General features: G+C 42.7%; 1 protein-coding gene across 1 annotated transcript; it reads right to left on the reverse strand.

The window, feature by feature from the left end:
• Positions 1-1859: 1859 nt before the first annotated feature.
• LOC130966248 (glycine-rich protein 5-like) lies at positions 1860-2273 on the reverse strand. The gene has a single exon (XM_057891034.1). It carries the CDS (start codon positions 2271-2273, stop codon positions 1860-1862), a length of 414 nt encoding a protein of 137 aa, XP_057747017.1.
• Positions 2274-24817: the final 22544 nt, after the last annotated feature.

Consider the following 24817-nt stretch of genomic DNA (forward strand, 5'->3'; position numbering starts at 1 on the left):
TTAGAACAAGATACTAGACTCACGAAAAACCAACAGTTAATAAGAAAAAAGTGATATTTTCGAAAAATATTTTTGAAAAGGGAATAAAAGACTCAAATTTAATGACTCTGTAACATCAATACTATATTCCTAATCTAAGAAATAAAATAAGCCTTCAATTGTTCAAACTCAATAATCCCCGGCAACGGCGCCAAAAACTTGGTGGACGAAATTGTGATTCTTGATTAGTGGCTCCTTGGCATATGCCAAAAAGTTAAACTAACTCAACTAACTGATTACTTCCTTTTCACAATTCCGTTCAACTAACCAGCAAGTGTACTGGGTCGTCCAAGTAATACCTTACGTGAGTAAGGGTCGAATCCACAGAGATTATTGGTTTGAAGCAATCAATGTTTATTTTATTTGTCTTAGTTAGGATGTCAACAAAAGTGTTTGGGCTACTTGAACAATAGAGTTATTTGTTTATAAAGGATTATGAAATATATTGGAATAATAAAGAGTACTAGCGTTACTTGTTGTGCAGTAATGGAGAATATGTTGGAGTTTTGGAGATGCTTTGTCCTCTGACTTCAACTCTTCCTTGAAATCCTCTTCTCACACGCAGGTTCCTTCCATGGCAAGCTCTTTGTAGGGTGTCACCGTCGTCAGTGGCTACTTCCCATCCTCGCAGTGAAAGCTAATGCACGCACTCTGTCACAGTACGGCCAATCACCGGTTGGTTCCCGCTCCTACTGGAATAGAATCCCTCTTTTGCGTTTGTCACTAACGCCCAGCAGGTTAAAGTTTGAAGCACGTCACAGTCATTCAATCCCAGAATCCTACTCGGAATACCACAGACAAGGTTTAGACTTTCCGGATTCTCATGAATGCTGCCATCAATCCGGCTTATACCACGAAGATTCTGTTGGGGAATCTAAGAGATATTCATTCAATCTGATGTAGAACGGAGGTGGTTGTCAGGCACACGTTCATGGGTTGAGGAAGGTGATGAGTGTCACGGATCATCACCTTCTCCACAGTTAAGCGCGAATAAACATCTTAGATAAGAACAAGCGTGTTTGAATGGAAAACAAAGGAATTGTATTAAATCATCGAGACGCTGCAGAGCTCCTCACCCCCAACAATGGAGTTTAGAGACTCATGCCGTCAAAAGTATGTAATTCAGATCTGTAAAATGTCATGAGGTACAAGATAAGTCTGTAAAAGTTGTTTAAATAGTAAACTAGTAACCTAGGTTTACAGAAAAATGAATAAACTAAGATAATTGGTGCAGAAATCCACTTCTGGGGCCCACTTGGTGTGTGCTGGGGCTGAGACTAAAGCTTTCCACGTGTAAAGGCCTTTCTTGGCGTCAAACTCCAGGTTTTGACGTGTTTTGGGCGCTCAACTCCGGATCATGACGTTTTTCTGGCGTTTAACTCCAGACAGCAGTATGTACTTGGCGTTCAACGCCAAGTTACGTCGTCTATCCTTGCGCAAAGTATGGACTATTATATATTGCTGGAAAGCCCTGAATGTCTACTTTCCAACGCCGTTGAGAGCGCGTCAATTGGACTCCTGTAGCTCCAGAAAATCCATTTCGAGTGAAGGGAGGTCAGGATCCAACAGCATCAGCAGTCCTTTTTCAGCCTAAGTCAGATTTTTGCTCAACTCCCTCAATTTCAGACAGAAAATACCTGAAATCACAGAAAAATACACACACTCATAGTAAAGTCCAGAAATATGATTTTTGCCTAAAAACTAATAATATTTAACTAAAAACTAATTAAAACATGCTAAAATCTACATGAAATTACCCCCAAAAAGCGTATAAAATATCCGCTCATCACAGCCCCTCCACCCCCAACCCTCTTCTCCCTCTATGCTTCTTCTTCCAGCGCCACCCAGCCGCCACCGCACCACCACCCAGACGCCGCCTCCACGCCGGACGCCGCCGCCGCAACCCCCTCCCCTCCCTTCTTCTCCCTTCTTCCTCTATCCTCCCCTCTCCACCACTGTCCTCCGCGACCACCGCCCCCCCACCGCCGGCCACCCAGCCGCGCCCCCCCTCTCCGCCACCCACCCGCAGCCCCCCCTTCTATCACTAACCCTAAACCCTCTCCGCCACTGCCCCCCTCAGCCGCCACCGCGACGCCGTGCCCCGCCACCGCGCCGAACGCCGCCGCAGCCACCTTCTTCCCCGTTCCACCCCTCCCGCCTACCAGGTTCCGCAAAACGCAAATCCTTTTTATCCGTTCGTCGTTTTTCTGTAATTTTTTTCCATTTCTGTTCATAATTAGGATAGATAGATATACATGTTGTAGTGGAATTTTTAGGTTCTTAGGTAGCTTAGGCTATGGTTAGTGGATCTAGGTCTGTTTACTTGCACTGTTCTTGTTTCTGTTTTATCCTAACTGCAATTTTGCTGTTCCTGTGACCTCGTTCATATGCTGTGATTTCTTGCATTTGCTGCTTGTTACTCTAAATTTTCCTGTTTCTATTCATTACTGGTAACTGCAGCAAGTTTTTAATTCATATGAACTGCTATGATTGCTGTTTATTTTCCGGGACAATCCAATTTTAGCCGGAATGCTGCCCAAATTTTTAAAAATTATTTTCATTCATGTTTTGGTTTGGCATTTCTGAACTCTGTTTTACTCTGCTTTACCCAGACCATTTCTTGAATGCTATGGCAGACTTTCTTATCCTCTTTGATTTCCTGGTTCATAAACTGCATTTGTGATTCACTGATTCCAATTTTTGCTTTTTTTTATTTCTATTCGAATCAGCATCACCCTGTTTCTCTTGTTCAATTATGAGTACTTCTATTCTTACTTGTGAATCACTGTTATATGGAATTTTTCTATGCCACTTACTTTAACCCGCACTTTACTAACTCACTAATTTTAATTTACTAATTTCTTTTTCAAAATTCTAACCATACTAACCCTTTTGATCTCTTTTCTGATTATTTTCACTTTCCTTTAACTTTCTAACCATGGCATATTGATTTTTTCTCCATTTAACATAAATTCCATCAAATTTCATTTCCTCATTTTCCTTATTCTCCCTTGACACTTTGAGTTTCCTTTGTTTACTTGCCTATTTGCTTTCCTATTTTTTTATCCATATCCTGGTTTTCTGTTTTTCAGGATGTCTGCCTCACAAAGGAAAGGTAAAGGCAAGGCTACTGGCAAGCGCAAGCGAGGATTTTCCTCCCAGTCCATCATTGCTCTAATGCACGATTCTTCATGGCGGGAGAAGAACTTCACACAGCAGGAGAAAGCTGACCAGCTACTTCCTGCAAATGATCCATTAAAATTTGCGAACCGGTACTGTGAACTAAAGTACCCGACTTTTGCAAACTCCAAAAATCTATACCTGGAACGAACTCTGAAAATTCCAGAAGCCCTCCAGCAGTACACCACTGAGACTCCAGCTGCCATCCCTACCAGTGATGACACCCCTTCACACCCGGCTTGATTGAGCATCGGGGACGATGCTTCCTTTTAAGTGTGGGGAGGTCGCCATCTCTAGCGTTTATTTTGGTGACCACTACATACTTTTTCTTTTATTTTGGATATTTTTCTGTATTTTTTCTTTTTACTGTTATTTTCTGAGTACTTATACATTGCTTTTATGTATTTTTACTCTATTTTCTGCATTTTGCATCTTTAGTTCATATTTTAGCCATTTAGTTTTTTTAGTTATTTAGTTTAGTTTGCAATTCTGATTTATTAGTGGATTAATTAGTATAGTTTACCCTTTTTAGCATAAGATAGTATAGTTTAAATCGAAAAATATAAAAAGGAAGTAAGCTAGGAAATTGAACATATCAGATTTAAATCCATAAACCTTGTATATAGCATTACATGATGTAGTTAAGCTGACAACATTTCATCAAGGAGGAACATTAAAACTTTAAAAGCTACCCTAAATAATTTTTTTATGAGAATAATGGGAATTTTTAACTAAACCTGCATACAATATATAAATGATATATGATGCTTAAGTTAGAGAACACACAGCCTATGAGTCTTGAGCTTAATTGTATGGTTGCATTCAAACCATAATTTCATTTCTGTGTGTTACATTTCTTTTTATTCTGATGTTCTTTCCTTTGCTTTAATCTATATGTCCAATTATAGAATATAGAATAGATACATACCAAGAGAATGATTGAGGCCATCATTTGATTTTAGCTCACTTACCCCAAATTACCCTACCTTTTACATCACCCTTGTTAGCTCCCTTGAGCCTTTAAAAACCCTTTATTCTATTTAGCCAAATTACTAGCCTTAAGTAGAAAAACAAAAGAAAACCCCAAGTGAATCCTTGGTTAGCTTAAGATAGAAAATCATGAATAGAGTTAAATGTGGGAAACCTTTTGGGAACATGGATGATAGAAACAAAAGGGTAGAGAAGCTAAAAGAAATAAAATAAAGTTGGGAAGCATGCTCATGAGAAAATCAAAGTGATTTAATTACCATGTGCATTAAAAAAAATTCAGCATCTAAATAAAAGGGGATACAAAAAGAAATTCCCCAATGAAAACAATGCACATGGGATAAAAATAAAAAGTGAAACATGAGCATGTAAACAATAAGTGGGATAATATGGAAAATAGGTAAAGAAGTTTTATCTTGCTGAATATGTATGTTAGGTGAGATCTTAGTCTAATTATGGATTCACTTATTAGCTCACTTGACCCTATACATAAATCCTTACCTTTACCTTGGCCCCATTACAACCTCAATTAGGACCTCATGACTTTTTGGTATGACTATATTCTATAATTGTTGATTGGTTAGATGAAGAACAAAGCTATAGAAAGTAAGAATAAAAAGAAAAATAGAGTGAATAAACCCAATAAACACTGAGTAACTAGAGAGTAAACACAAAATCCAATGAGGGTTCAATAACTCATCAACATATATCTGTGCTCAAATTTACTAATTGTTTTGCAAGTTTATACAATGTTTTCTTTCCCATCTCATTTGCTAAATTGCTTTATTATTTAAGGGTTGGCTATATATATATACATAACTCCTTGAGAATTGATGAGCGGATAATTTATACGCTTTTTGGCATTGTTTTTAGTATGTTTTTAGTATGTTTTAGTTAGTTTTTATTATATTTTTATTAGTTTTTAGTTAAAATTCACTTTTCTGGACTTTACTATGAGTTTGTGTGTTTTTCTGTGATTTCAAGTATTTTCTGGCTGAAATTGAGGGACCTGAGCAAAAATCTGATTCAGAGACTGAAAAGGACTGCAGATGCTGTTGGATTCTGACCTCCCTGCACTCAAAGTGGATTTTCGGGAGCTACAGAAGCCCAATTGAAGCGCTCTCAACGGCGTTGGAAAGTAGACAGCCTGGGCTTTCTAGCAATGTATAATAGTCTATACTTTTCCTGAGATTTGATGGCCCAAACCGGTGTTTCAAATCAGCTCAAAACTGCCCGGCGTTAAAACCCGGAACTGGCACAAGAATGGGAGTTAAACGCCCAAACTGGCATAGGAGCAGGCGTTTAACTCCAAGAAGAGTCTCTACACGAAAATGCTTCAATGCTCAGCCCAAGCACACACCAAGTGGGCCCGGAAGTGGATTTTTATGTCATTTACTCATTTCTGTAAACCATAGGCTACTAGTTCTTTATAAATAAGACCTTTTGCTATTGTATTTACATCTTTTGATCATTTTCGATCTGAGGATCATCTTTGGACATCTAGTTCTTAGATTATTGGGAGGCTGGCCTCACGGCCATGCCTAGACCTTGTTCTTATGTATTTTCAACGGTGGAGTTTCTACACACCATAGATTAAGGTGTGGAGCTCTGCTGTACCTCGAGTATTAATGCAATTACTATTGTTCTTCTATTCAATTCAGCTTGTTCTTATTCCAAGATATTCATTCGCACTCAAGAACTTGATGAATGTGATGATTATGTGACGCTCATCATCATTCTCACTTATGAACGCGTGCCTGACAACCACTCCCGTTCTACAAGCAAACAAGGCTTGAATGTTTATCTCTTGGATTCTTTAATCGGAATCTTCGTGGTATAAGCTAGAATTGATGGCGGCATTCAAGAGAATCCAGAAGGTCTAAACCTTGTCTGTGGTATTCTGAGTAGGATTCAATGATTGAATGACTATGACGAGCTTCAAACTCCTGAAGGCTGGGCGTTAGTGACAGACGCAAAAGAATCAATGGATTCTATTCCAACCTGATTGAGAACCGACAGATGAATAGCCGTGCCGTGACAGGGTGCGTTGAACATTTTCACTGAGAGGACGGGATTGTAGCTACTGACAACGGTGATGCCCAACATACAGCTTGCCATGGAAAGGAGTAAGAAGGATTGGATGAAGACAGTAGGAAAGCAGAGAGACGGAAGGGACAAAGCATCTCCATTCGCTTATCTGAAGTTCTCACCAATGAATTACATAAGTATCTCTATCTTTATCTTTATGTTTTATTCATATATCATCCATAACCATTTGAATCTGCCTGACTGAGATTTACAAGGTGACCATAGCTTGCTTCATACCAACAATCTCCGTGGGATCGACCCTTACTCGCGTAAGGTTTATTACTTAGACGACCCAGTGCACTTGCTGGTTAGTTGTGCAAAGTTGTGTTTATGCCATGGTATTGAGCACCAAGTTTTTGGATTCATTACCGAGGATTATTTGAGTTGTGAAAAGTAGTGATCACAATTTCGTGCACCAAGTTTTTGGCGCCGTTGCCGGGGATTGTTTCGAGTATGGACAACTGACGGTTCATCTTGTTGCTTAGATTAGGTATTTATCTTCAGAGTTCTTAAGAATGAATTCTAGTGTTTCAAGGTGATGTTCTTATCATCACCAAAGCTGATTGATTCTCATCAATTTAGCTCTTGAATGCAATGTCCTGCTGAAGCTTGGCTAGCCATGTCTAATTCCTTTAGACTAAAGCTTTAGACTAACATTGCATGATTCCTGGAATTTTCATTAAGAAATTTGATACCTTTATGTTCTTTTCCACTTAATTTTCGAAAAAAACAAAAAAAATTACAAAATCATAAAAACAAAAAATATTTCTTGTTTGAGTCTAGTGTCTCATGTTAAGTTTGGTGTCAATTGCATGTTTCTGTTCTTCTTGCATTTTTCGAATTCATGCATGTGTCTTTATTAATCTTCAAGATGTTCTTGATGATTTCCTTATTCTGATCTTTAAATTCTCTTATCTTGAGTGTTTTGTTGATTCTCATATGCATTCTCATTTTGTTAGTGTCAATAGTATACAAACTTCTAAGTTTGGTGTCTTGCATGCATTGTTTATTTGATTTTAGTTGCATTTTGATTTTTTTCATTATTAAAAATCCAAAAATATTTTTAATTTGTGTCTTTTCAAGTCAATAATACAAGGAATTGAAGATTCAGAACATACAGCAGAGGAATTATACAGAAAAAGCTGGGCGTTCAAAATGCCCAGTGAAGAAGGCAAACTGGCGTTTAAACGCCAGCCAGGGTGCCTGGCTGGGCGTTTAACGCCCAAAAGGGTAGTGCTTTGGGCGTTAAACGCCAGAATGTGCACCATTCTGGGCGTTTAACGCCAGGATGGCACAAGAGGGAAGATTTTGTTTTTAATGCAAATTTTTTTCAAGTTTTCAAAGTTTTTCAAAATCAAATCTTTTTCAAATCATATCTTTTCAATCAAATCTTTTTCAAAATCAATTTCTTTCCATTTTCAAAAATACTTGCTATCAATTGATGATTTGATTCAACATTTCAAGTATGTTGCCTTTTCTGTTGAGAAAGGTTTAATGTTTGAATCATATCTTTTCTTGTTAGGCAAGTCATTAATTTTTAAAATCAAATATTTTTAAAATTGTTTTTCAAAACATATCTTTTTCAAAATAGTTTTCAATCATATCTTTTTGATTTCTAATTTCAAAATATTTTTCAAAAATTACTTGATTTCTTTCCCACTCTTAGTTTTCGAAAATCAATTACTATTTTTCAAAATGTTTTTAAAATGTTTTACTTAATTTTCGAAAATTTCTTCCCCTCTTCTCACATCCTTCTATTTATGGGCTAACACTATTCCTTAATGCACAATTCGAACTCCATCTTTCTTGATAAGTTCGAATTCTCTACTTCTTCCTTCTATTTTTTCTTTTCCTCTGACACCTCAAGGAATCTCTATACTGTGACATAGAGGATTCCATATTTTCTTGTTCTCTTCTCTTTCATATGAGCAGGAGCAAAGACAAAAGCATTCTTGTTGAGGCTGACCCTGAACCTGAAAGGACCTTGAAGCGAAAGCTAAGAGAAGCTAAGGCACAACTCTCTGTAGAGGACCTAACAGAAATCTTCAAAGAAGAAGAACCCATGGCAGCCGAAAACAACAACAATGCCAACAATGCAAGGAAGGTGCTGGGTGACTTTACTGCACCTACTCCCGACTTCTATGGGAGAAGCATCTCTATCCCTGCCATTGGAGCAAAGAACTTTGAGCTTAAGCCTCAATTAGTTTCTCTAATGCAACAGAATTGCAAGTTCCATGGACTTCCATTAGAAGATCCTCATCAGTTTTTAGCTGAATTCTTGCAAATCTGTGACACTGTCAAGACTAATGGGGTTGACCCTGAGGTCTACAGACTTATGCTATTCCCTTTTGCTGTAAGAGACAGAGCTAGGGTATGGTTAGACTCACAACCTAAAGAAAGCCTGAACTCTTGGGAAAAGCTAGTCAATGCCTTGTTGGCAAAGTTCTTTCCACCTCAAAAATTGAGTAAGCTTAGAGTGGAAGTCCAAACCTTCAGACAGAAGGAAGGTGAATCCCTCTATGAAGCTTGGGAAAGATACAAACAATTAATTAGAAGGTGTCCCTCTGACATGCTTTCTGAATGGAGCATCATAGGTATTTTCTATGATGGTCTCTTTGAACTGTCCAAGATGTCATTGGATAACTTTGCTGGAGGATCTCTTCATCTGAAGAAGACGCCTACAGAGGCTCAAGAGCTCATTGAAATGGTTGCAAATAACCAATTCATGTACACTTCTGAAAGGAATCCTGTGAACAATGGGACAAATCAGAAGAAAGGAGTTCTTGAGATTGATACTCTGAATGCCATATTGGCTCAAAACAAAATATTGACTCAGCAAGTCAATTTGATTTCTCAAAGTCTGGCTGTAATGCAAAATGCACCAGGCAGTACTAAGGATGCTTCATCTGAAGAAGAAGCTTATGATCCTGAGAACCCTTCAATGGAAGAGGTGAATTACATGGGAGAACCCTATGGAAACACCTATAATTCTTCATGGAGAAATCATCCAAATCTCTCATGGAAGGATCAACAGAGACCTCAACAAGGTTTCAACAACAATAATGGTGGAAGAAACAGGTTTAGCAATGGCAAGCCTTTTCCATCATCTTCTCAGCAACAGATAGAGAATTCTAAGCAGAACCACTCTGACTTAGCAACCATGGTCTCTAATCTAATCAAAACCACTCAAAGTTTCATGACTGAAACAAGGTCCTCCATTAGAAACTTGGAGGCACAAGTGGGACAGCTGAGCAAGAAAGTTATTGAACTTCCTCCTAGTACTCTTCCAAGCAATACAGAAGAGAATCCAAAAGGAGAATGCAAGGCCATTAACATGATCAACATGGCCGAACTAGGAGAGGAGGGAGAGGCAGTGAATGCCACTGAGGAAGACCTCAATGGACGTCCACTGGCCTCCAATGAGTTCCCCAAAGAGGAACCATGGGAATCTGAGGCTCACACTGAGACCATAGAGATTCCAATGGATTTACTTCTGCCATTCATGAGCTCTGATGAGTATTCTTCCTCTGAAGAGGATGAATATGTCACTGAAGAGCAAGTTGCCAAGTACCTTGGAGCAATCATGAAGCTAAATGACAAGTTATTTGGTAATGGGACTTGGGAGAACGAACCTCCTTTGCTCACCAAAGAAATGGATGACTTGTCTAGGCAGAAATTATCTGAAAAGAGACAAGATCTTGGGAAGTTTTCAATACCTTGTACCATAGGCACCATGACCTTTAAGAAGGCTCTGTATGACTTAGGGTCAAGTATAAACCTCATGCCTCTCTCTGTAACGGAGAAGCTAGGGATCTTTGAGGTACAAGCTGCAAGAATCTCACTAGAGATGGCAGACAATTCAAGAAAACAAGCTTATGGACTTGTAGAGGATGTTTTGGTGAAGATTGAAGACCATTACATCCCTGCAGATTTCATAGTCCTAGAAACTGGGAAGTGCATGGATGAATCCATCATCCTTGGCAGACCCTTCCTAGCCACAGCAAAGGCTGTGATTGATATGGAGAGAGGAGAATTGATCATTCAAGTGAATGAAGAATCCTTTGTGTTTAAGGCTCAAGGTTATCCCTCTGTCACCATGGAGAGGAAGCATGAAGAGCTTCTCTCAAAACAGAACCAAACAGAGCCCCCACAGTCAAACTCTAAGTTTGGTGTTGGGAGGCCACAACCAACTTCTAAGTTTGGTGTTGAACCCCCACATTCAAACTCTAAGTTTGGTGTTGGGAGGTTCCAACATTGCTCTGAGTATCTGTGAGGCTCCATGAGAGCCCTCTGTCAAGCTACTGACATTAAAGAAGCGCTTGTTGGGAGGCAACCCAATGTTATCTTTTATCTATTTTCCTTTGTTATTTTATGTTTTCTGTAGGTTGATGATCATGAGAAGTCACAAAATCAATTGAAAAAGCAAAAACGGAATGAAAAACAGAAAGAAAAATAGCACACCCTGGAGGAGAACTTGCTGGCGTTTAAATGCCAGTGAAGCTAGCAAATGGGCGTTTAACGCCCAGTCTGGCACCATTCTGGGCGTTTAACGCCAGAAAGGGGCACCAGACTGGCATTAAACGCCACGAAAGGGCAAGAAGTTGGCATTAAACGCCAGAAATGGGCACCAACCCGGCGTTTAACGCCAGAATTGGCATGAAGAGCAATTTTGCTCGCCATTTGGTGCAGGGATGACTTTTCCTTGACACCTCAGGATCTGTGGACCCCACAAGATCCCCACCTACCCCACCACCCTCTCTCTTCTTCTTCACCAATTCACCAATCACCTCAACCACTCTTCCCCAAAAACCCTTCACCTATCAAATCCCATCTTTCTCTTCACCACTCACATCCATCCTTTATAAAACCCCACCTACCTCACCATTCAAATTCAAACCACTTTCCCTCCCAAACCCACCCTCTCATAACCGAACCCTACCCCTCTCTTCACCCCTCTATAAACCCATCTTCACTCCTTCATTTTCACACACCATAAATACTACTTCTCCCCCCTTTGGCCGAACCACAAAGCCACCTCCATCTCCTCCATTTCTTCTTCTTCTACTCTCTTCTTTCTTCATTTGCTCGAGGACGAGCAAACATTTTAAGTTTGGTGTGGTAAAAGCATTGCTTTTTGTTTTTCCATAGCCATTTATGGCATCCAAGGCCGGAGAAACCTCTAGAAAGAGGAAAGGGAAGGCAAAAGCTTCCACCTCCGAGTCATGGGAGATGGAGAGATTCATCTCAAGGGTGCATCAAGACCACTTCTATGAAGTTGTGGCCTTGAAGAAGGTGATCCCCGAGGTCCCTTTCAAACTCAAAAAGAGTGAATACCCAGAGATCCGACATGTGATCCGAAGAAGAGGTTGGGAAGTTCTTACCAACCCCATCCAACAAGTCGGAATCTTAATGGTTCAAGAGTTTTATGCCAATGCATGGATCACCAAGAACCATGATCAAAGTGTGAACCCGGACCCAAAGAGTTGGCTTACAATGGTTCGGGGGAAATACTTAGATTTTAGTCCGAAAAATGTAAGGTTGGCATTCAACTTGCCCATGATGCAAGGAGATGAACACCCTTACACTAGAAGGGTCAACTTTGATCAAAAGTTGGACCAAGTCCTCATAGACATCTGTGAAGAGGGCGCCCAATGGAAGAGAGATTCAAGAGGGAAGCCGGTTCAATTGAGAAGGCATGACCTCAAGCCCTGACAAACCCCAATTTGACGGTTTATCTTGTATTGAATTTAGGGAATTTTATCACCTTTTACCCACATTTATTCAATGAAATAGCATGGTTTTGTATATTCTCCTTTAATTGTGCTTAAGAGTGAAAACATGCTTTTTAGGACTCAAAATAGCTAAATTTAATTCACCTTGATTCTATTAGATGCCTTGATATGTTTGTTAAGTGATTTCAGATTTAGGAGGCAAAGATTGAATCAAGGGAATAAAGAAAAAGCATGTAAAGTTGGAGAACTCATGAAGAAATGATGGAACCAAAAAGCTGTCAAGCCTGACCTCTTCGCACTTAATTGACCATAACTTGAGCTACAGAGGTCCAAATGATGCGGTTCCAGTTGGGTTGGAAAGCTAACATTCGGGGCTTCGAAATGATATAAATTTTGCCATATGTTACTTCGCGTTCAGGGGCCCGCACGCGCACTTTGTGCGCGCGCGCCGATTCTGTCCGTGGCCCACTTTAATGAAATCGTCCCCAACGGTTTTAGGAGCCTTGTGGGCCCAATCCAACTCATTTCTGATGCTATTTAAGTCAAGTATTGAAGGGGAATCAACATACTTTAGATACTTTTGATCATTAGCTTAGTTTTAGGAGTTAGAGTTAGTTTTAGAGAGAGAAGCTCTCACTTCTCTCTAGGATTAGGAATTAGGGTTAGATTAGGAACTCATAGTTCTAGGTTTAATTCAAGTCTCCTTCTACTTCTACCTTCAATTGATGATTGCTACACTTTGGTTCTTCTTTTTATCCCTATCCTCTTGTTCATACCCTGACCGAGCTCTCCAAACTCGGGAAGTTCGCAGAAGGTCCGACCTCGTCCCAAAGGCCCACGCCTGAGGTCGGACCTCGGACAAATAAAGAAGAAGGCCCATCAAAAGGAACGAAGCCCAAAACCTAAAGGCCGAAAAAGGCCTAGGAAAGGCGGTTCCACAAAAGATAGAGATAAGACTCCCAAAGATAAGATAAGATAAGAATATCTTATCCAGGGAAGATCACGGCCAACTACTATAAATACACTGGAGCACCCAGGTATAACACACATTCTACATTCTACACATATCTGCTTGGACCCATGCTAACTTAAGCATCGGAGTGTCATTGCAGGTACAACCACCCGCCGCTCAGCGCAACAAGCTCGGGTCACGGAACCCTCACCTCGGGTCTCACCAAGACGACCGAGCTCCACGTTTCAGGTAACCCTCGGAACATTGGCGCCGTTGCCGGGGACCCTGGAAGTCATCCCTTTACCATGGCGGACGATCCTCTCAACAATAACCACGCTGCTTCGGAACAAGAGGAGGAAATTGACACCGGAGAACGACCGGACAGCCCTCTATCACCACGCACTCCAGGAGGAAACAAACAGAATCGCCCAAGTACATCACTCCCAAACAAAGATCCACAAAATCCCGAAAGAGAGAAGAGCTCGGAAATTCTAGAAGCAGTCCGGGCACAACAAAACCGACTGAAACAACTCGAAGAGGACATAAAGAAGCAAAAAGAAACCGAACAAGATCTGAGAAGGGAGGCTCGCAAGCGCAGAGAATTAGAAGAAAAACTACGGAAAATAGAGGCCAACCTGAAATATCGAACAGAACGCGACACCACCCCCGAAGGCAATCATGATCCCTTCACAAAAGAGATCATGAAGGAGAAGGTACCGCGAAACTTCAAACCACCCGATATGGATCTCTACGACGGCACCACCGATCCAAGTCACCACCTCAGCAACTTCAGAAGCAGAATGTACCTAGTCGACGCCTCCGACGCGATTCGGTGCAAAGCCTTCCCCACCACTCTCACCAAGTCAGCCATGAGGTGGTTCGACAACCTGCCACCGAGATCAATCACCAGCTTTGAAGACCTAACTAAGAAATTCCTAACAAGGTTCTCCATTCAAAAGGACAAGGCAAAACATGCCCCCAGTCTACTCGGGATCAAACAAGGTAACCAAGAAACTCTCCGAGAATACATGGAGCGATTCAACAAAGCCTGCCTGGACATACAACACTTGCCCACTGAAGCAGCTATCATGGGATTGGCAAACGGCCTAAAGGAAGGACCGTTTAGCCAATCCCTCTCCAAACGATACCCGACCTCCTTATACGAGGTGCAAGAGCGGGCAGAAAAATATATCAACATGGAGGAAACCTCCCAGCTAAGAGACTCTTCTAGGAAGGAATCAACCTACCCACTCCGAGACCGAGATCGAGAACAGAAAAAGAAAGAAGAGTCCAACTCGGACAAACCACGGAAGTACCATAGCTACACTCCCCTCCGAGTTTCCCTGGTAGACGTCTACAGAGAGGTATGCCACACCGAAAAAATCCCACCGCCCCGACCTTTAAAACACAAGAGAGCGGGGAGAGATCGGTCCGAATACTGTGAATACCACAAGCTCTTCGGTCATTCTACTAATGACTGCCACGACCTGAAGAATGTTATAGAAAAGCTAGCCAGAGAAGGAAAGCTCGACAGATACATAGCAGAGAAAGGAGAAGAGACCAGGAAGAGAAGACGAGGAGACAATGAAGGTCGGGCCGAACAAGTCCCGCGAACCCCTGAAAGACACGTTCACATGATAAATGGAGGTTTCGCAGGCGGAGGAGCATCCAGATCCTCGCGAAAAAGACACCTCAAAGAAATCTATCATGTCCGAGAAGACAGTCCCCTGCCCGAGTTACCCACTATCTCATTTACCCGAGAGGATGCTCAAGGGATAATACCCGGGCACGACGATCCAATGGTGATCACCGTTATTCTAGCAAACGCCAACTTACGTCGAACCCTGATTGACCAGGGAAGCTCGGCAGATATCCTGTTCAAAGCGGCCTTCGACAAGCTCGGACTTGAATAAAAAGAGCTAAAAGCCTATCCCACCGACCTATTTGGGCTAGGGGACACCCCGATCCATCCCTTAGGATACATCTCGCTACACACTACCTTTGGAAGAGGCGAGCAATCTAAAACATTAAGCATCGACTACATTGTAGTCGACGTCACTTCAGCATACAATGCCCTCATTGGGCGACCAACCTTAAACAGACTGGCAGCTATAGTCTCGACCCCACACCTCTGTATGAAGTTCCCTACCACAAAAGGGATCGCTACCCTAAAGGGCGACCAAAAGCTAGCACGGCGATGCTACAACGAAAGCCTAAGCCTAAAAGGGAAAGAAGTCAACACAATAGAACTCGGGCGAGTTCAAACCCGAGAAGATCTTCGACCACAACCAGAGGGAGAAACCGAAAGGATCCAAATCGGGAACACACCTGAAAAAGTAACAAACATTGGAGCAAACCTCGAAGCAGGCCTAAAGGAGGAACTCATAACCCTCTTAAGGGAGAATTCCGACCTCTTCGCCTGGAAGGCCTCCGATATGCCAGGCATAAGTCCCGACCTGATGTGCCATAAGCTATCAGTATACCCGGGATCCAGACCCGTCCAACAGAGACGCCGGAAGCTCGGACCCGAGCGCATGCAGGCAATAGAAGAACAGGTACAAGCACTGCTAGATGCAGGATTCATTAGGGAAGTGAAATATCCCCTATGGCTCGCAAACGTGGTCCTGGTAAAAAAGCCCAACGGAAAATGGAGGATGTGCGTCGATTACACGGATCTCAACAAAGCCTGCCCCAAAGACCCATATCCACTACCAAACATCGACGCCTTAGTCGACGCAGCCTCAGGCTACAGATATCTCTCCTTCATGGATGCATACTCGGGATACAATCAAATCCCGATGTACGGACCCGACCAGGAAAAGACCTCGTTCATAACCCCAAGGGCAAACTACTGCTACGTAGTAATGCCCTTCGGGCTGAAGAACGCCGGGGCAACCTACCAGAGGCTAATGAACAAAGTATTCTCAGAGCACATCGGGCTACAGCTAGAAGTGTACGTCGACGATATGCTGGTAAAGACACAAGAAGACAGAAACTTGGTTCCCGACCTCACAAGTGTCTTCGGCACCCTCAGGAAACACAACATGAGACTTAACCCGACCAAGTGCACCTTCGCCGCAGAAGCCGGAAAGTTCTTAGGCTTCATGCTGACTCAAAGAGGCATCGAAGCAAACCCGGACAAATGCCAAGCGATACTCAAAATGAAGAGCCCGACGTGTGTCAAAGAAGTACAACAACTAAATGGAAGGCTAGCCGCCCTATCAAGATTCTTGGCAGGATCAGCGATAAAATCAGTACCTCTCTACTCACTCCTAAAGAAAGGGAAACCCTTCTCATGGACCCCGGAGTGCGAAAAAGCCTTCCAAGAATTCAAGGAATTCCTCGGGCAGCCACCAATCCTAACCCGACCTTTAAAAGGGGAAGAGCTCATATTATACCTCTCGGTCGGACATCGGGCAGTTGCTTCAGCACTAATACGAGAAAATGACCAAGGACAACACCCCATATACTTCGTAAGCAAGGCACTACAAGGGGCCGAATTAAACTATCAGAAAATAGAGAAATTCGCCTACGCCCTAGTATTCACGGCTCGGAGGCTCCGTCCCTACTTTCAAGCCCACACTATCAAAGTCCGGACGAACCAACCCATGAGACACATCCTACAAAAAACAGACATGGCAGGACGAATCCTACAATGGGCGGTGGAACTGTCCGAGTTCGACCTCCACTATGAAGCCCGGACTGCCATAAAATCTCAATATCTAGCCGACTTCATCGCAGAATATACTGAGACCCCGGGAACCCCACTCTCGTGGAATCTGTATGTCGACGGGTCCTCAAACAAACAGGAAGCGGAGCCGGTGTTATACTCGAAAGCGACCAAGGAACACGAATAGAGCTATCCTTAAAATTCGAGTTCCAGGCCTCAAACAACCAAGCCGAATACGAGGCCCTACTAGCAGGACTAAAGCTAGCCGAAGAGGTCGGAGCCCAGAGAATCACGATCTTCAGCGACTCCCAGGTCGTCACATCACAAGTAAATGGAAGTTACCAGGCCAAAGACCCTACTATGAAAAAATACCTGGACCAAACACAGGCACAATTACGACACTTCCCGGAAATACAAATCCAGCACATACCTCGGGAACAAAATGCCCGGGCAGACGCCCTCTCAAAGCTTGCCAGCACCAAGCCCGGAGGCAACAACAGAAGTCTCCTCCAGGAAACCTTACGATCTCCCTCCGTGCTAAGAGGGGAAGAAACGCTAAATATATCCGACCAACAGCAAGGATGGATGACCCCCATACTCAGCTACCTGAAGTCAGGAACTCTCCCCGCCGAAAGAAAGGAAGCTAAAAGACTCACGAAAGACGCCCAGAATTATACACTAATTCACGACGTATTATACAGAAGAGGATTCGCAAACCCCCTCCTTAGGTGCGTCCCGACCTCAGAAACGAAGAGCGTCCTCGAAGAAGTCCACGAAGGCATGTGCGGGAACCATCTCGGAGCTCGGGCACTATCCAAAAAAGTAGTCAGAGCCGGGTTCTACTGGCCGACCTTGCAAAGAGACGCAACAGAGTTTGTGAAAATATGCCCCCCCTGCCAAAAACACGCCAATTTTCACAAGGCACCACTCGAAGACCTTATCAGCATCACTGCACCATGGCCCTTCGCAAAATGGGGACTCGACCTACTCGGCCCGTTCCCACAAAGACCGGGGCAAGTCAAATACCTCATAGTAGGGGTCGACTACTTCACGAAGTGGATCGAAGCTGAACCCTTAGCCGCCATTACGGCTCAGAAAAGCCGCAAATTCCTATACAAAAACATTGTCACAAGGTTCGGAGTCCCCTACTCCATCACAACAGACAATGGAACACAATTCACGGACACAAGTTTCCAGAAATTGGTGGCCGAACTAAAAATCAAACAGCAATTCACATCAGTCGAGCACCCACAAGCCAATGGGCAAGCAGAAGCTGCAAATAAAATCATCTTGGCCGGGTTAAAACGAAGACTCCAAGAGGCCAAAGGGGCATGGGCCGAAGAGCTCCCCCAGGTGCTATGGGCATATCGGACAACCCCACACTCTACAACGGGAGAATCGCCATTCCGACTAGCTTATGGAATGGAAGCAATGATTCCTATTGAAATAGAGGAAGGGTCACCTAGAACCATCTTCTACAACGAAAAAGATAACCCGCAGGCACAAAGGGAAGAACTCGACCTCCTCCCCGAGGTCCGAGAAAGAGCTCGGATTCGAGAAGAAGCCTTAAAACGGCGAATGGCCCTCAGATACAATCAAAGGTAATAAAGCGAAGCTTCTCCATTCACGACCTGATTCTAATCCGAAATGACATCGGAACACAAAGTCGGGAGAAGGAAAGCTAGCCGCAAATTGGAAAGGGCCCTACAAGGTAACAGAAGCCTTAGGGACAGGCTACTACAAAATATCCGACCTAGAAGGCAATGAGCTGCCCAGGACCTGGCACGCCTGTAATCTAAGACGGTACTACAGCTAGAAAAACTTAACCCGAGGTGTACTCTTTTTCCCTACAAGGGTTTTTTAATGAGACACCCGGTTAAGTAGGATACCCGACCTAAAGGGTAAACACTTTGTAAATATTCTTTCTTTTTAATACTAATCAAATTTCTCTATTTTCTCTTCCTCATGATGAAGCAGATCCTAGAAAGTACCCCACCAAGGCGCATTAATTTATGCTCGGCAAAACGCAAAAAATCATTTGCCAAGAGACCATACAAGGTCGGCAAAGATAAAGCGACGAGGTTCAAATTAATGTGAGAAGTTATAAAGTAACTCTGAAATGGCTCGAAAAGCCAAATAAAAAAGAGGTTACAAAAATAACTTAAAAAGGCCGACCAAACGACGAAGTCGGACCCAACAAAGGGAAAAGTTATAAAGTAACTCTAAAAATGGCTCAAAAAGCCAAATAAAAGAGATTACAGAAATAACTCAAAAGAACCGACCAACGACAAAGTCGGACCTAACAAAAAGGAGGTACTCGAGCACCCGACGTCCGAGAAAAAGCTCGGCCCGAGAAAGAAGCCTTAAAACGGCAAGAACCAGGATTTCGAAAAACGCTTACTAAAAAGTTGCTTTACAAAAAGCAACTAAAAAGTACAAGCGAAAAGAACGAAATCGAAAGAAGTCTCAAAACGCTAGCTAAAAAGTTGTTATCCGAAAAACAACTAAAAAGCACGAAAGCGGAGACATAAAGTCAAAACGCTAGCTAAAAAGTTGTTATCCGAAAAACAACTAAAAAGCACGAAAGCGGAGACATAAAGTCAAAACGCTAGCTAAAAAGTTGTTATCCGAAAACAACTAAAAAGCACGAAAGCGGAGACATAAAGTCAAAACGCTAGCTAAAAAGTTGTTATCCGAAAACAACTAAAAAGCACGAAAGCGGAGACATAAAGTCAAAACGCTAGCTAAAAAGTTGTTAATCGAAAACAACTAAAAAGCACAAAAGCGAAAGTAAGAAGTCAAAACGCTAGCTAAAAAGTTGTTAATCGAAAACAACTAAAAAGCACAAAAGCGAAAACAAGAAGTCAAAACGCTAGCTAAAAAGTTGTTATCCGAAAACGACTAAAAAGCACAAAAGCGGAAACAAAAAGTCGAGCGCGAACAAAAAACACCGCATAATAAAGTTACTACAAGTAGCTAAATAAAACAAAAGATGTCCAAAGTGTTCAACAGAAACCATCCAAAACAAAAGAGCCCACAGATCGGGCAAAACACCAAGAAGTACAAGACTACAGAGGATCGAGGCCCTTTCCGGACTCCACATCGACAGCAGGCTGAAACATAGATATCGGGACTGCATCGACGGCAACGTCATCCCGGTTTGAAACCTCCACACCAGATCTATCCTCAGCCAAAGGTGAAGTCGGGTTCACAACCGGAACCTCGGGGTCGGACACCGGAGCCTTGTGGTCGGACACCGGAACCTCATCCTCGGCAGGAGCAGGAACAATCTTTCCCTCCACAACAATGTTTTCCGTACTGAATAAGCTCAGATCCAGGTCGGGAGCAAGAACCCGGACCTGATCCCTCAAATTCACAAACATAGCATCCATACCCTTGGCCACATTATCTTCCAGCTCGTAAAAATCATCCCGAGCATACTGCAACTTCTCCTTCGTCTCCACAAGCTCGGCATACAGCTTAGTATAGTTCTCCGTCGCCACCCTCGCCATCTCCTCAGATGTCTTCGCCGCCGCCATAGCCGCGGTGGCCCTAGTTTTCTCTTCCTCCAAAGAGGCCTCCAGCTCAGTAATCCTGGCAGCCTTCAGTTGTCTAATCTTATCAAGCTCAGACCGTGCCTTCTCAAGTCGGGAGCTGGTCGCCCCAAGGGGAGCTTTCTTGAACTCCCGAGCAATAGCAGCATGAAGACTAGCCATCCGAACACAGCTCCGCGCCATATACTGAAAGTGATGCTCCATAGACGCATCATCAGTAGAAATAAAGGTCTGGGGGAGAATATGCTGCTCAATCCAACCAAGAGCGTCAAAATCCTTATCATTGAAACCAGCAAGCTCTTGAGAGGTCTTCTGTTTCTTGGGGGGAGGACCCGAGGTCGACGACGGGGAAAGGTGACCGGGTCCGGAGGTCGGAGGATCTTGAGTTATAGCTCGGAACTGAGGAGTCGGAATGGTCTTCGACCGAGTCTGAACACCCACGGTAGTCTTCTGCGGAGAAGATCGGGCAGAAACCTCAGCCTCGATATTCCGAGCAGCCGCAGACTTCTTCGACCGACGAAGAAACTTCATGGAATCCGCCTGAGAAGACATCTCTGCAGAAACAAAAAGAAAGGGATTATCACAAACAGGAATTCCACCAAAACATGCAAAATACTAAAAGGATGAAGCTCGGAGAGGTCGGGAACTACCTAACTCGGAACGGAGAAGGCTTGGATCTCCCAACATTTTCTTCGTGTCCAAGTGAGGTGCCCGACCCCATAAACTGCTCAACACACCCGCAAAAGCCTGCTCTACCTCATCTAGACTCTCAAAAGTATACTTAACCAACACTACATTCTCCTGCCAACAAAGAGGAAAAGAAGGCTCCCCACTCTCATCTAGAAAGAAAGGTCGGACATCTCCAGCAGCCCGGACCTTGAAATAGTAGTTCTTGAAATCATGAAACGACTCATCATACAAGGTACAAAACTTCTTCCCCTGGTTAGCCCTAAAAGAGACCCAAGACACCTTCCCAGCACCCGACCCCGGCTTCGTCAACGCGAACAGATAGGAAAAAAGAGAAACAGAAGGGGAGACGCCCAAAAACTGACACAAAAGTTGAAACAGCTTTAAAAACGCCCAAGAATTTGGATGGAGTTGCGTAGGGGCAAGGTTGCAAGACCAAAGGACCTCGGACTCCAAGTCGGTAAAAGGAAGTCGTACACCCAGCTTAGAGAAAAAACAATCGTAAGCATAAAAGAATAGCTTCTCGGAACTTTCTAAAGGCGGGAAGCACACTCTCTCCTCGGACTCTGGGGCTACTAGCTCATAATCCCGTTCAGACTCCCTGTTCTCACAAATACTACACTCCCTACGGAACCTAACTAGATACTCAGAATCTACAACAGAAGGGACCCTTAGAGGAACAGGATCTACCCAACCAAGACCACTCGGAATCTTGGTCGACATTGCTTGAAACACCTTTCGAGACATAAAAAATCTTGCCTACAAAGAAGAATACAACAGCAAGCCAAAAATCACATAAATAGGCAGACAGCAAAAAACCCATTCAGCAGAAGCAAGAAAACAAAAGTTCTTTTAGAAGAAAAATGCAGTCAACCCGGAAACAAAGTACCAAGAGAAAAGAGCCCCCCCCCACATACAAACAACCAAAGCAATGGCGGCGCCTCTTTCCGGGGCAACCCCAGCATATGTGCACAGCAAAAGTAAAGACAAGAAAACAAACCTGGGAGAAAGGAAGAAGACGACGAGCTCCGATGCAAGAAGAACGAAAACAGCGGCGCAGAGGAAACCCCAAAAAACAACGCACAGAAAGAATCGGAGAAGAAGAACAGAGAGAAAGAAGGAAGATACTCGAAAGAGAGGCGGCGAAAAACCCAGAAAAAGGGAAAGGGAACAGAATAAACAAAGAAAATGAGGAAAGGAGCAAATAAATAATACCTTCACAGAGCCCGAACGGAAATCGAGGAGAAACGGTAAAAAGCAATAAATGCTGAAACGGCCATTTTCAAATTTTGAAAAGAACGACTATGCCCGAGCTCGACCTCTCAAAAGGACGAACTCGGACAGGGGCACTGTTCATACCCTGACCGAGCTCTCCAAACTCGGGAAGTTCGCAGAAGGTCCGACCTCGTCCCAAAGGCCCACGCCTGAGGTCGGACCTCGGACAAATAAAGAAGAAGGCCCATCAAAAGGAACGAAGCCCAAAACCTAAAGGCCGAAAAAGGCCTAGGAAAGGCGGTTCCACAAAAGATAGAGATAAGACTCCCAAAGATAAGATAAGATAAGAATATCTTATCCAGGGAAGATCACGGCCAACTACTATAAATACACTGGAGCACCCAGGTATAACACACATTCTACATTCTACACATATCTGCTTGGACCCATGCTAACTTAAGCATCGGAGTGTCATTGCAGGTACAACCACCCGCCGCTCAGCGCAACAAGCTCGGGTCACGGAACCCTCACCTCGGGTCTCACCAAGACGACCGAGCTCCACGTTTCAGGTAACCCTCGGAACACCTCTTATTGTAATTTCTCTTGTTTTGTTTCTAGGTTTTGTAATTGAGATATTTTTGTTCTTTTGTTTTCTTTCAATAATGCAATTTGAGATAATTCATGTGATTGTTATGTTGTTAATTGTTGTTTTGTTAATTCTTTGTAATTGTTAGTTGTTGATTCCTTTTTTCCTTACAAATAAAAATGCGTTCTTTCATTACCCTCCAAGTGTTTGATGAAATGCTTGAGAGGATGTTAGACTAGAATTTTATGTTCTTGGCTTGAGAAGGTAACTTAGGATTTCTTGAGTCACTAGTATCCAATTGATTGCTAGTTGATAGCCATTAACTCTAGCCTTCATTAATCCAATTAGTGGAAAGCTAGGATTTATGGACTAGGATTGATATAACTCACTTGACTTTCCTTTGTTAATTGATTTAAGGATGACTAAGTGGGATTAATCCTTGCAACTACTATACTTGTGGCTAGTGATAATGATGAAGACCCTTGACAACCAAACCTTGCCAAGACCATTTTGTTAATAAAGTTTTATTACCATTTACTATTCATTTTTCTCATCTAAAACCCCAAAATAAATAAATCCATAACCAATAACAAGAACACTACCCTGCAAGTCCTTTGAGAGACGACCCGAGGTTTAAATACTTCGGTTTATAGATTTTAGGGGTTTGTACTTGTGACAAACAAATTTTTGTATGAGAGGATTATTGTTGGTTTAGAGACTATACTTCGACGAGATTTCATTTGTGAAATTCTATACCATCAAAAATCTAATCATCAAAATGGCGCCGTTGCCGGGGATTTGCAATGGTGTTATGTTATTGGTTATTGTACATATGTGAATATTGTGAATATGTTTGTCTTTTGTTTGTTTGTTAGTTTTTGCTAGGTTTAGGACTTCGTTGCTTATCTTTGTTAATTTTTGTTTTCTTTGCTATTATGAATTCTCATCCTCACTTTGGCTATGAGTTTGGCTCAAATTATGTTGTAAGAAATGGGAACTACAATGGTAATATGCATCAAGGATTTGGGCACAACCAAAGATGGGAAGAGCCTCAAGGGATTGATCAACCTTCTTGGCAACAACCTCCAACTCCTTATGGGTATAACTCTTATCCTAATGCATATCAATCTAATGGATGTGGTAACCCTTATTGTGATTGTCAACAACCACTACCACATGCCTATGAACTACCCACTCAACATGATTTTGAACCACCTTGCTCACAAGCCCCATATCACCAAAACCCTCCATATGACCCCAATCCTTATCCACCATACCCACTGATGAGCGGATATTTTATACGCTTTTTGGGGGTAATTTCATGTAGATTTTAGCATGTTTTAATTGGTTTTTAGTTAAATATTATTAGTTTTTTAGCAAAAATCATATTTCTGGACTTTACTATGAGCTTGTGTATTTTTCTGTGATTTCAGGTATTTTCTGGCTGAAATTGAGGGAGCTGAGCAAAAATCTGACTTAGGCTGAAAAAGGACTGCTGATGCTGTTGGATCCTGACCTCCCTGCACTCGAAATGGATTTTCTGGAGCTACAGGAGTCCAATTGGCGCGCTCTCAACGGCGTTGGAAAGTAGACATCCAGGGCTTTTCAGCAATATATAATAGTCCATACTTTGTGCGAAGATAGACGACGTAACTTGGCGTTGAACGCCAAGTACACGCTGCTGTTTGGAGTTAAACGCCAGAAACACGTCATGATCCGGAGTTGAACGCCCAAAACACGTCATAACTTGGAGTTCAACTCCAAGAAAAGCCTCAACTCGTGGATAGCTTTAGTCTCAGCCCCAGCACACACCAAGTGGGCCCCAGAAGTGGATTTCTGCACCAATTATCTTAGTTTACTCATATTCTGTAAACCTAGGTTAATAGTTTACTATTTAAACAACTTTTAGAGAATTATTTTTATACCTCATGACATTTTCAGATCTGAATTACATACACTTTGACGGCATGAGTCTCTAAACTCCATTGTTGGGGGTGAGGAGCTCTGCAGCGTCTCGATGAATTAATACAATTACTTTTGTTTTCCATTCAAACACGCTTGTTCTTATCTAAGATGTTCATTCGCGCTTAATTATGGAGAAGGTGATGATCCGTGACACTCATCACC

Source organism: Arachis stenosperma, chromosome 3, assembly GCF_014773155.1.
Source record: "Arachis stenosperma cultivar V10309 chromosome 3, arast.V10309.gnm1.PFL2, whole genome shotgun sequence".
Lineage (NCBI taxonomy): Eukaryota > Viridiplantae > Streptophyta > Magnoliopsida > Fabales > Fabaceae > Arachis > Arachis stenosperma.

Excerpts from the sequence above, each read along its gene's own strand:
- LOC130966248 (XM_057891034.1), bottom strand. The coding sequence starts at position 2,273 with ATGAACAGAAATGGAAAAAAATTACAGAAAAACGACGAACGGATAAAA.